At 40.8% G+C, this 12,945-nt stretch overlaps 1 protein-coding gene across 1 annotated transcript; it reads left to right on the top strand.

Moving 5' to 3' along the window:
* The first annotated feature begins 472 nt into the window (after positions 1 to 472).
* On the top strand, positions 473 to 9,908 carry LOC308394007 (chloride intracellular channel protein 6). Its single transcript, XM_080878095.1, has 6 exons — positions 473 to 1,538; positions 6,161 to 6,270; positions 6,360 to 6,485; positions 6,571 to 6,677; positions 8,724 to 8,905; positions 8,995 to 9,908. Exons 1-6 carry the CDS (start codon positions 693 to 695, stop codon positions 9,145 to 9,147), a joined length of 1,524 nt encoding a protein of 507 aa, XP_080734221.1. The 5' UTR covers positions 473 to 692; the 3' UTR covers positions 9,148 to 9,908.
* The last annotated feature ends 3,037 nt before the right edge of the window (positions 9,909 to 12,945 follow it).

The following is a 12,945-nucleotide window of genomic DNA, read 5'->3' as shown; positions in this document are numbered from 1 at the left end:
ATAATGAGAGTCAAAATGAAATAAAAAACAATGATGGAGAAGATCCCTCAGAATCCATAAAACAGGAGGTTGTTATTGATAATCTTACATGGCAATGCCAGGGAGTCCAGGAGTGTGTAAATCATGGCTCTGAGATCCCCGTGAGAGCAGGAACCAATCAAACGGCACAAGAACCAGAGCTGACGGCCCTAACCTCTGAAGAACAGCCACAGTCAGATGGAGACACTAAAGCTAAAAGGACTGAAGACGTCACCCAGAAGGAGCAAGCAGAAGAGCAAGTTAACAACTTGGCAGAGATGGATGGGGGAGGAAAGAGTTCAGAAATGGAGGAAACGATAGCCAATAATGTTGCTGGAGAGTTAATGGGCCAAGAAGAGCACAGAGCAAGAAATGATCTAGAAATGCAAGAAGAAAAAGCTGCTAAGCTTGAAATACAAGCTATAACAGTTCCTCCAGAACCAGTGGGCCAGACTGGAGAAGAGGTACATACAGACACAAAGGACCAGGTGGAGGAAGCTTCTCTATCTGAGAAAGGCATCGAGGTGAAGCTCGACGGGACAGAAGGAGAGGACAAATCTGAGAAAAATGAATCCACAACAGAAGGAAGTGCTTTACAAGAGCATCCTTTGCAGCTCCTGAAAGAAGCAGACACAATTTGGAGAAACAACACAAAAGAACATCCACAGACAGAGATGCTTGTAGAATTTGAGACTGGAGGAGGAGCAGTAGAAGAGTCAATGGAAGGAGAAGTGGAGATGGCAGAAGAGCCAGTCACCGTTCTTGATGATGAGACTGAAACGATGGAGGAGAAGCCCAGTGAAAAATCAGAAGAAGTACATCCTTTCACCATTATGAGCGGTTCTGATGATGCCACAGACAAGATAAAAGATGAAGATCACCAAGTGCTGCCAGGAGACGAGGCCATACTGGGTAAAGAGGACATGGAGACACAGGACGTAAAGCTAAAAGTGCACAACAGTGAGGCAGAGGCAGATCTAAATGAGAGCATTAAAACACTGAAGCAAACAATGGAGAATGGGTTCTTGTGTCCTGAGCCACAAGGTCTTAGGAAAGACGAACTGGGGAAAGTAAAAGTGCTGTCACCCAGGAGAAAAGATAGAGACTGGATTAAAACAGATCAGCCAGAAGAAGAGACGACTGCTGCTGAAAGGAAGGACTGGAGTAAAGAGCTGAGGCACATCAAAAAAGAGTTCTGGGAGAATGAGTGGGGAAGGAAAGAATGGGTGGATAAAGAAACGTCAGCAGAAAAGATCAGTTCACCGAGGAAGGCGGATTGGATAAATGAGCTGAAGTCAGTTATCAAAGATGAATCGCTGCCCAAAAAGAAAGACGAGCAGGTGAAGAAAAAGAGAGTGGTGCTGCTGGAACATGGTTGCTCATATGTCCCTCAGCGGGAGGCGATGACTGCAGAGACGAGGGAAGAGATCAAGGTGACCTCCGACAGGAGAGCGGACAGTCCTGTGGTGGACAGTAAAACACTGGAGAACCAACCCTATGAAATCTCCCTGTATGTCAAGGTAATCAACTCTTCCATGGTTCCTTTGGCCTGTGATGAATGCCAGACGGATAGTTATTACTATTATCATAGTGGGAATTTACAAAGAGCATTTTGTCATAATGAATAATGAATTAGTCTCTATGGAGAAGCTCATGATACAGCAAAGTGAAAGTGCACAGAAAATAAGCAGAGAAATATAAAGTTCTTGTGAGAACAGGGAGGACATTAGTACAAGAGAAAATCTGAAAATGAAAGGAAATATGATATGAATACAAAAAGAATTAGGAACAAGAAACACAGATAAAACTAATAAAGACTGATAAAACGTTATGAAATGTTAGCTTCATATATCAAAGACTTTTTCCATCCCACTCGCCATCAGGCCTCCGTCTGTGTTTGAACCTGATACAAACCTGAAGACGACTTCCTGAACATCAAGATCAGAGTATTGGCTCCATAAAATGTGACGAAAAAAACTTCAAGCTGTCCTGACTTAGAAAATAATTTTGATAAATATGAGACCTACGTTATAAAAATAAATTATTTGATTGTTTTTTTTTAATTATTGTAAAATATTCGATGCTTCTAAATACTTGTGCAAAAAAAAGTGAAAAATACCACATTCTTTGTAAGAGTCCCAGAATCTGCGACGGTAAATACCTCAGTCATAAAGAATATGCATTTATCTTCTTATTTGTTCTTATTATGTTTTTGGTAACCAATTTTATAAGATACTAAGCCATCAGTGAAATTAGCACAATTATAGCTTTTAATAATTTTCCATGTTACACCATTGTTAGTGAAAACTTCCTTAATTACACAAAAATATCAGTTAATAACAAATAAATCTACACAGAGACTAAACGACCTTTATTGTTAATATTTCACTGCCACATATGTTATAAATGCATTTGTCGTATTAAGTAGAATTTATGCTTAGATGTGTTTTTACAGTCTTTTTATGTGGTACAAAAAGGATCCTGATTTTTCCATGGCATTCTACTTTAGCATTAAACATACTGATTCACTGTCAGTGTAATTTATTGATATTTCATGTACTTCCAAAAATACAGTCAATTTGTCTACCCCAATCCAAGTTTATTTATAAAGCATTTTAAAATAGCCAGCACACGATCAAAGTGCTGTGCAGTAAATAAGTTAATAACAATAGAATAAAATAAACACATAATACATAAAGATTTGACTTAAAACAGCCTTATATTTTTTTAAAAAACCCAACAACATAAAACAACGTAGAATTAACTAAATAAAATAAAATAAAATAAAATAAAATAAAATAAAATAAAATAAAATAAACCAACACTGGATCTGCTACAGCAAAAGCACAATCAGGGGCAGCTGATCAGCTGACCTGAGAGAGTGGGTGGGTGTATAAGGCTGTAGCAGCTCAGAGAGATAGGATGGGGCGAGGCCATGGAGAGCTTTAAAAGCAAATAAAAGAATTTTAGAAATGAATCCTGAAAGAAATGGGCAGCCAGTGAAATGAAGCTAAAATAGAGGAAATGTGCTCAAACTTCAGACGAGCTGCAGCATTTTGCACCCTCGGTAAATGACTTCAGATCACAGTCCACTTTGACCCCCAGGTTTGTGACAGCTGGCTTAACATATTGGGTCAAGGTATCTAAATACACATTGGGGGTCTCAGTGGGGCTACCAAACACCATCACCTCAGTCTCTTTATCACTGAATTTTAAAAAGTTAAGAGACATCCAAGCCTTAATTGAGACACTGAAGTAATGGCTGTGTGGAACATGAGCCTTTGTTCTGCAGAGGGACATAGATCTGACAGTCAGCACCATAGAAGTGAAACGCAATGCTGTGTTCTCTCATCAAACCAAGAGGAAGCAGATACAAAGAAAAGAGGCTGAGAGCTGAGCACAAACAAACACAACACTGGCAGTGACAGACGGCAGACACACACAATGTATAGAACCGATGTTTGCAGTGCAGCAGAGAGGGTTATAGAGCCCACGAAGGCTGTGACAGCAGCTCAGGTGATACCTGCTCAGTAAAGTGTGTGGAGATGTCACTGGTGTCTATAACTTGTTACCCACATGTAGTGTCACTGGTGCCTGAAACTTTGAGGCTGTAGCAGCTTCATCAGTATGTTAATCAAACTCTGACTTTAAACTGAGAGGCTGAGAGTTTCCTGTTCCAGAGCAGCTGAATTAGTTCAATAAGCTCAACTTTGTGTGAGGACGCAAAGAGAGCCATGACCGGTGGAGCTCCACCACATTTCACCATAGGAAGAGCAGTGACTCCACTTTAACACAACATGCTGAATTAAATAAAAACTCTTTGAATAATTATTCAGTAACACTGAGAGAATGTAATTTTTCTATATATAGAATAAGATTATTTCTGGTTGTACTGGATAAAAATCTGTAATAAATATAGAGAAAAGTGCTTAAATGTTTCCCATTTCTAATCTCTTCTAATATTCAGCCTTCACTGACAGACGGTGCGTGTGACTGCTAGTGCTCATAGTTCCCTGAAAACAAATGCAGGGGGACTTTCCAAGTCTTTCGTTTTATCAGTAAATGTGCTGTAAGAAGTGCCTTTTACAGAGGTTAAATATTTCAATATAGTTTTGGGAGGTCGAGCCTGGTCTTGGCCCAGCACATTGCACACACTGTTTCAGTATTCACAGTGTTTGTTCACACAGTTGCCTGTTCAGGCCAGTGTTGCCCATTAGCTCAGCTGTCAGCTACCAGCTCATCTCCCTTCTCCTCCACGTCCCAGCATCCATGTTTGCTGTCACACTGGCCCGATCTAGACAGGATGAGCTGGGAAATGACCAGAGCCAAACTGAATCTGGTCTGAATTTGTGACCCATCCATGCCATGCAAGTGGAATCTGATTTAGATGAATTTCAGTGGATTTCCATGTTCAGACTCTGAATTTCAGACACAGAAGCCTTCAAAATGTTCTTTGATATCATGATTTACAACCTCAATCTGTGAACACATTTTAACCCGAGAACCTAGCATCACGAGAGTTAGAAGGATGGAGACTACGTATTCTGAGCTTGCTGCTTCATTGTAGGGTTGTTATCTTACTATATAAAGTGCCTGGAAGCAACTGAACTCAGGGGATGATTAATCCATGACTGCTGATCACTGCACACAAAATAGAAAACTAATATCTAATTGGAATTTTTGTAAAAATGTAAAATGTGAGTTTGGCAGAAATGTATGAATAAGCACAGATGTCTGTCAGCTGGTTCTCTCACACAAACTTGTTAGCTAAGCTTGCTTCCTGGAATAGAGCAATAAACTTAAACGGCTGCCTGTAAGAGTCACTGTTATTATTAATGTGGCAGAACCACAGCCACAGTTGGGTGTCAGACACTGGACAGGAAAAACAAACTGAACAAGAGCTGAGCTCTCTCACAGTGAACATCAACAATCTGCAAAAATGAACAACAAGAGTGACCAAACTGGAGCACCACCCCAGGACCGTGACAGACAAACAGCAAGTGAAAAAGCTAATCTTGATCTGCTTATCTCATCCCATTAAGACAGTGCTGTTCTAATCCATCGCCATGGTAACCCACATTACTTAATGCATGTAATTTTAAATGAGATTTGAAAAAGATTCAAAGTACATGAAGCTTGCACTTCTGTGACCATTGTGTGCTCTGTGCTCTGGTTCAACAGCATCCTGAGAATAACTTTCATTACCTGAGAGATTTAGCACAAATACCCGAGCGTCGGCCGCGTCCACGTAACAAGCTTGTTCAAACAAAGCCTTCCTTTGTCACGGGCCCTGTGGGCAGCACAGATGGAGGTAGATACAAATATTATGTAGAAGTTCAGGTTTCCTTCTCTGTGGTCTAGAAAAGCTGTAAATCCTCACATCTGAGGATTTCTTTAAAACAGCACGATCATGAAAATCTTAAAATAAGCATTTTACTTTCAACTTATGCTGAAACACAGTTTCTGCTTTTGTTTGTAAAAGAGTACAGAATGAAATAGTCTGAATAGTGCTGGTGTGCTATGTTAATCTCAGCAGTCTCGCTGGGTAAGCTGATTATCCTCCTGTTTGTTACTGAGAGCTCAGAGCTGTTGCAGCAACATTCAGTATGAATTCTTTACTCACAGGAAAACTGTTTTACACAACACTCATAGCGCAAAGATGAAGCACGTTGCTTATAAAAGTTATTGATCACGTTACTCTTTACATTACTCCTCTGCGAGATCATTTTTTTAGAATTTCTTTCCAGTATTGGATCTCTAACAGTGACCATACTGAGATATTTATCCCAATTCAGCTAATAATAGGACACAGACACATTTTAGTTGTGTTAGATTCACCTGAACTTCAACAGATAGCTGATGTGCTTGTGTATTCACATGGGAGAGAAACAGGAATTATCATGCAGAGGATATTCTCCTGTACATCTCTGTTAAACACAGAGTCCAGATTTATTCAGTCAAATTAATTATAATATGAGAAAAGAGATGTAAGATCTACACTTACACCGTATCGTTCTTTTGGGGTTTTATTTCTTTATTTCCTTCATCCACCCATTTGTTCTGCTGTTCATAAGTGAAGCACTACAGTTTTTATCCATAGATCACCTGCAGGACACGTGATGACTGGTCTTTGTGTGTGTAGGCAGGAAGTGATGGACAGAGCATCGGAAACTGTCCTTTCTCTCAGAGACTCTTTATGATCCTGTGGCTAAAAGGAGTCATTTTTAATGTCACCACAGTCGACCTCAAGCGGTAACATGGTGCAGACGCATACACGTATTCATACAGTGACTATGATACACATGAGAGTGACCACATGCGCCTGACTTTTGGGTTATCAGGAAGCCGGCTGACCTCCACAACCTTGCTCCAGGAACCAACCCTCCTTTTGTGACCTTTAATGGTGAAGTCAAGGTTGATGTCAACAAGATAGAAGAATTCTTGGAGGAGAAACTGACTCCACCCCGGTATGCAAGCACACATTGAAAGACATGTGTTTGCGATGGGAAGCCGTGTTGAGGTTAATTTCAAATTTCTCCATTTTGTCTCCAGATATCCCAGACTGGCTCCCAAACATCCAGAAGCTAACACAGCTGGCATCGACATCTTTGCCAAATTCTCAGCGTACATCAAAAACTCAAGAAAAGACACAACAGATGGTAAGAAGGGACACAGTTAGGTTGGAAACATGTATTCAAGAAAGTTAGTAAGGTGTGTGTGTGGTTTGTTTGTGACTGCAGCATAAAAAAACGCCTTGGCTGCATTTTTAGGTAAACAGCTGCAAAAAGCTTTGTTTGCATAACTCAGTTACTTTTTTGAAGAAGTAACTATATAATTAACTGCCCAACATTGGTCATTGTTTACTGTATTTTACAGACAGAGTTACAGACTCTCTCCCAGACCACAGACTCAGAATACAAGTCAGAGCTTTATATAAAAAAAAAGAAGAAAGTTGGAGTTGAAGTTATTTTTCCTTCCAACAGTGTTAACATGCTACAGGTCAGGAACAAGATTTTTTTAAGTTTTCATTGTAAGTGGGCTAAAGCAGTTCATTAAAAGTCGTCTAACATAAATGCTGTAATTTGATTACTTTAATAAACATGTGACTTGGATGGACTGGATGCTGGCGTGACCACAGTGCACACGTCTGCTGTTGCTCACAGTGGTCCAAGGGACGCTCAGGGAGTTTGTGTGAGGGAACATTGGTCATGGCCATGCAGTGTTATACAGATGTTAAACTATATTAAACTATAGAAGATGGAATACGCAGACTTTTCCTCGTTTTATATTGGAAAATTGAAACTATTTAAACTAAAGCTGTTTTCCCATGCCGTACCTCTGTGGGGAAACCCTCACCATAACTTACTCTTTTTCTTCTTGAATAATCAGGCTCAATCTCAGGTGACAGAGCTCATGGTATCACCTGAACAGAAAGCTCTCAGATTGTTGACTCACTTGTGCTTCTCAGGATATTTAAGAGTAGAATGGGAGGCAGAGGCTGTTTTGTGGAATCAGCTCCCAGTTTGGATTCAGGAGACAGACGCCCTTTTAAGATGAGCTTAAGACTTAAAACTCTCCTTTGTGATAAAGCATATTGTTGGGAGGGTAGCTCAGGTGACCCTCAAAGACCCTTAAAGTAATCATGTATTTTTTGAAAAACAGTATTCAATATGTTTAAACTATAAATGATTTGCAAAAAAACCCAAACAAACCTGCAAATATTTGCATTTTATTAAAAGTCTTTTGGAAATGGTGAATACTGGTGTGTAAATAAGGAGCTGGTTGTTGTGGAAAACATCAGTGTTTGTTCAGATAGTTCATCCTGTCAATCACATCAGCGTGTGATTGACAGGATGTCATGTCATCCTCATCCCCATGTCATCCTCAGACCTGACATGGGCTGCCCACATTCAGGTCCAGACCAAAAAGGCTAGGCAGCGCCTGTATCACCTACGACAACTGAGGAAGTTCAGGGTCTCTCCAAAGATCCTCAGGATTTTCTATACAGGCGCTGTGGAGAGCATCCTCACACAGAACATGACATCGTGGTTTGGGAACAGCTGTGTGAAGGACCAAAAAGCTCTCCAGAGAGTGATCCGTACAGCAGAACGCTGCTGCAGGATTGCTCTCCCCCCGCTTCAGGACAACTACACCAGGAGATGCCGGACTAGAGCAGCGCAGATACTGAAGGACCCGTCCCATCCTGGCAACAAACTGTTCCAACTTCTGCAATCTGGTAGAAGGTTCCGCATCTTCCGGGCAAGGACGGAGAGACTCAAGAGGAGCTTCTATCCCCAAGCCATCCGTGCCCTAAACACACACACCCGCCCTCTCACATCATCTATAATTGACTGAGACAGGACTCTTCCAGACACTAAACCAAGGCACAATGTACATTTCAATTCCTTTAATTTTAAATATGTTTATATTGTCTATCCTGTAAAATAGTCAGATATCTATTCATATTATGTACAGAATTCACCTGCTTGCTGCTACTACTGCACATTCACCCAATGTATATACTATATGTATATATATATAATGTTCTTCCTCTACACCCCCCCCCAATTTTTTTTTTTGCACATGTCGAGGAGCGTGTCAGGCTACATTTCACTGTGTGTTATACTTGTATAACTATGCATGTGACAAATAAAGAACCTTGAACTTGAACTTGAACTTGAACTTCTCTCCCTCTGACTTTGTAGCCTTACAGAAAGCTTTGTTGAAGTCTCTTCAGCGCCTTGATGACTTCCTAAGGACTCCCCTGTCTGCAGAGATTGATGCTGATGTCTTAGGAGATGTGCCAGAGTCAACTAGGAGCTTCCTAGATGGGCCAGAGCTCACCTTGGCTGACTGCAACCTGCTGCCCAAACTCCACATTCTAAAGGTCTGCAGCTTATTCAGGTTGCTAGAACGTTTACACGAGCTCGATCAGAAGGACCCATTGTTGGTTATTTTCTATGCCTTTTTTCTCAGGTTGTAGCAAAGAAATATCGTGGCTTTGAGATTCCTCGGGAGATGACCTGCGTGTGGCGGTATTTGAACCGTGCCTACCAGAGAGAGGAGTTCACCGGCACCTGTCCTGCTGAGAGGGAGATTGAGTTTGCCTATTTGCATGTTGCAAAATGAATTAAACAAAATGTAGGGCAGCGTATAAATCAAGGAAATCAAGAAATATGTAAAGAACATAAGGAAAACTAGTAAAGAGGAAAGCACTAACACACGGGTCTGTGTGTGTGTGTGTGTGTGTGTGTGTGTGTGTCATCTCTATCTTGACCATTTTAAAAATGATGACAACACAACTACTTCACTTTTCAGATAATGGCAGGACCGTGTCACTGCAACACTGACTCTGACCGTTGTATACACACACACACACACACACACACACACACACACACACACACACACACACACACACACACACACACACACACACACACACACACACACACACAGCGAGAGAGTGAGAGACGCAGTCTCAAAGACAACAATTATCGCAGCCTTGACTTTGTGATCAATAACAACACTCAGTTTATAGGAAATCAAAATGATTTTTTCATCTTTTATTCTATTTAAAGTGAAAATGTTAATGATGTTCATTTCACACACCATTAAAATCCCAACATGGAAAGATCTTATTTTTCCAGTGTGATGTGTTTACTCCTTAGCTAGTGATTCAGTTCTATCACTGCTGATTTATAATCACTGCTCATGATCTACTTCGTGATAATAGAAAATGAAAACATAAAGCATTTGTTAGGTAGTAAAGAGCACAGTGTGTCTCAACAAAACAGATCAATAACACACTGATGTGTGCTCATGCAGTGGGACTGTTTAGTGTAATAATCTTGGAAATACTTTGAATCTTACGCTTGTCACTAGCTGTGTGTGGCCGTGCTTTGATTCTGGATTTGTCTACTGTAAATGTGTTTTTGATGGATGCAGATCACAGTTCACTCTGATTCAGCCGTGCTTGTCCCAGTATTAAAATCACTTTGTTCTTCATGTACATGCTCAGTGCTAGAATTAAACTGATTGGATCACTTTGTGGACTTTCTTTGCCTTTGCTGTCTGTGTTGCAGCCCTTCTATGTAAGGTATACATGAATGTAATCAAAGTGAAAACATTTCCTGAAGGCAGATCTGACGGTGCATTGTTAGAATGGTAAGGAGACTAAAAGCAGTCAGCATTCAGAATAGTATTATGGTCTGTACAAGGGCAGAATCTCCAGGGGGGTCAGGGGGGTTATGACACCCCGCCCCCCCCCCCCCCCCGCCCCCCAATAATCAGACCCAACCAATATAACCCCCCCAATAAAATTATGAATATTCTTGCATAAATAGGCTGTTGCTTTTCTTTATTCATTTCAGGTATTACCAGCAAAATAGTCCCATGTTTACCATCTGGGAATTTACCCAGATTTATTTATTTATTTAAACGGAGATCCAGAGACCCCCTAACCTCCTAACCCCTAACCCCCCAATGTTCAGCACAAAGTTACTCTAAAGTTATCTTTCTAGTAGTATGTCGATTTTTGTTGTATTATGACATCCAGAAAGTATCGCAAATAATTTTATTTTATGACATCAAACTGTATGCCAAGAGTGAACAAGACATCAGTGCACTGATCTACACCACCAAGATCTACTGCAATAACACTGGAATGCTATTCGGACTAGAGAAATGTAGTCGGATAACAACAAAGGACAGCTCGAGGAAATCCAAGACAGGAACTTGGGAACAACAGGCAAATAGAAACCATGAAGAGACTGCTGGGAAAGCTGCAAGCTGCAGAGGGTCAGGCAAGTCCTGAGGAGTCAGATGAACGGTGGGATGTCACGGTTCTGGGTCAGTTCTGACGCAGCATTTTGAGTTGTCATTGTTTATTTTTTTGCATTATGGATTATTTTCTTATTCTCTGGTGCTTTATTATTATAAATATATATGTCTTATTCTTGGTGAGGGATTAGTTCTTCGGTTGTGTCTTATGTTTAGTATAGTTTGAGTTCCATGTCTTATATTCTTTCTGTCTGCCTCTCAGTGTCAAGTCTGCGTCTTTGTGATTTGTGTGTTGTTTCCTGTTTTATTTTGAAGGATTGTGTCTTATGTCAGTGTGTCCAGCTTCGCTCCCCCTGTCTCGTTAGTCTAATTTCTCCCAGCTGTGTCTCCCTCCTGTTGCCCATTCCCTGATTACCGCCCTGTGTATATAAGCCCTGTGTTTTCCTGTGCTTTCCTCTGCTCTCTGTTGCATTGTACCCTCAGATCCTGCCTGTGTGTTCCAGTTTGTGTTTTCACGGTTTGGTTTCTTTTTTTGTGTGGTGCCAGCAATAAAACTGAGGTTCTCAGTTACATTTATGTCTCCAAGTCCTGCATTTGGATGCTCATCTCCGCCTGCCCGCACACAGAGCCCTGACAGAACGACGAGACCAGGATGGATCCAGCGGACTCACTTTTAGCTTCAGTGGGGGAGTATCACCGGCGTGGAAACCAAAAATAGAGAGGGCATAGCCTAATGAAACAGGAAAAGACTGCCGTGTAATGCCTTTATTTCAACAAAGTAACTGTATTCTGAATACCACCTTTTTAAACGGTAACTGTAACGGAATAGTTACTCATATTTTGTATTTTAAATGCGTAATGGCGGTACGTGTACTCCGTTACTCCCCAACACTGCATATATACAGTTTAGTGCCCAGCAACATGGTTCATAAAATAAATCACGTTTGTAGTTGCTGTCCTGTGAGGACCACTTATCTCTGAAAAACTAGTGAGCTCAGAAATACAGGCCTTCATTTAGATTTTTTAAAGCACATTAAGTAAGTTAATAATTAAAAAAATCAGCTGAATTAAAGGCTTGAGCAAACGCTTTAACTGTAAATATCTACAGGGGATTAAAAATATGAATGAAAATGAATTTGGAGCTGCTGGTTAAAGACAGTACATTCAGATAATCTCATAGATGTTAATAAGTACTGCTGAGCCTGCATTTTATTAGATCAGATATGATTAGAGCTGCCATCCCCTCTCTATCGTAATCAGAGCTTTCCTTGTTAATGTACTAAAATTTATTAACGGCTTTTTTATTCTCCATCTTCTCTTCATCCCACATGTTAGCCAAAGTAGGTACAAAGAGGAGACTCGTATTACGCTGACAAACCACTGAGGCTCTTTTACTTGCTAATGCTAGCTGTATATGAAGCGCAGATAGTAAGTGATCTCAGAACAGTGAAAGGTCAGTCAGTGGTCGCTTGTGCCACATGCTGGTCTCTAATCAGTTTATAGTCAAAGGCCAGTGGTTTATCCACAATGCTTACGCACAAACCATCAGAAAAACCTCCTGGCCTCTCATCTTGCCCACTAAAGTAATTGACTGACACACCTTCAAAACAGCAAGGGTTGCATTCCCTTATGAAATTTAAGCAAGGGCAGCAGACTGTAGCTAACTGTGGCCACAAGAAGGCAGCAGTGTAAAGGCTGGATGCACAAATTATTGCCATGCGAGGATAGACTATTTTTAGATATTTTCCTGCTACATCACTGCTACAGTCCACAACCTAACCACTGTCCATGTCCATCATGTGCTCAAACAGTGGTGTGATGTTTGATATAATAGCCTGCTCTTGGTCCTGTGCTAGACTTTTGACTTTCCAAAGCAGTGTATGCTTGAATCATTGTGGTAAATAAAAATAGACAAAATGATTGTGATTGCAAGGTCAAGCACATTTAACACAGAGACTTGTATATAATCACCAGCTGGATGACAATGACGCTGACTTCTGCAGAAACCCTTTGAATGAAGTGACCCAGAATTTACATACCCGGACACCAAATACTCACAGTCCAGTTTCCCCAGAAACGCCCGGTTGAAGAATTCACTGCTGGTCTGGACATAGGCTGGTTTGACTACTGAGGCTAGCTGGTGTC

This window comes from Rhamphochromis sp. 'chilingali' (assembly GCF_963969265.1).
Source record: "Rhamphochromis sp. 'chilingali' genome assembly, chromosome: 3".
In the NCBI taxonomy this organism is placed as follows: Eukaryota; Metazoa; Chordata; class Actinopteri; order Cichliformes; family Cichlidae; genus Rhamphochromis; species Rhamphochromis sp. 'chilingali'.
Note: the sequence above shows the minus strand (reverse complement) of the source record. Positions and strands in the feature narration are given on the sequence as shown.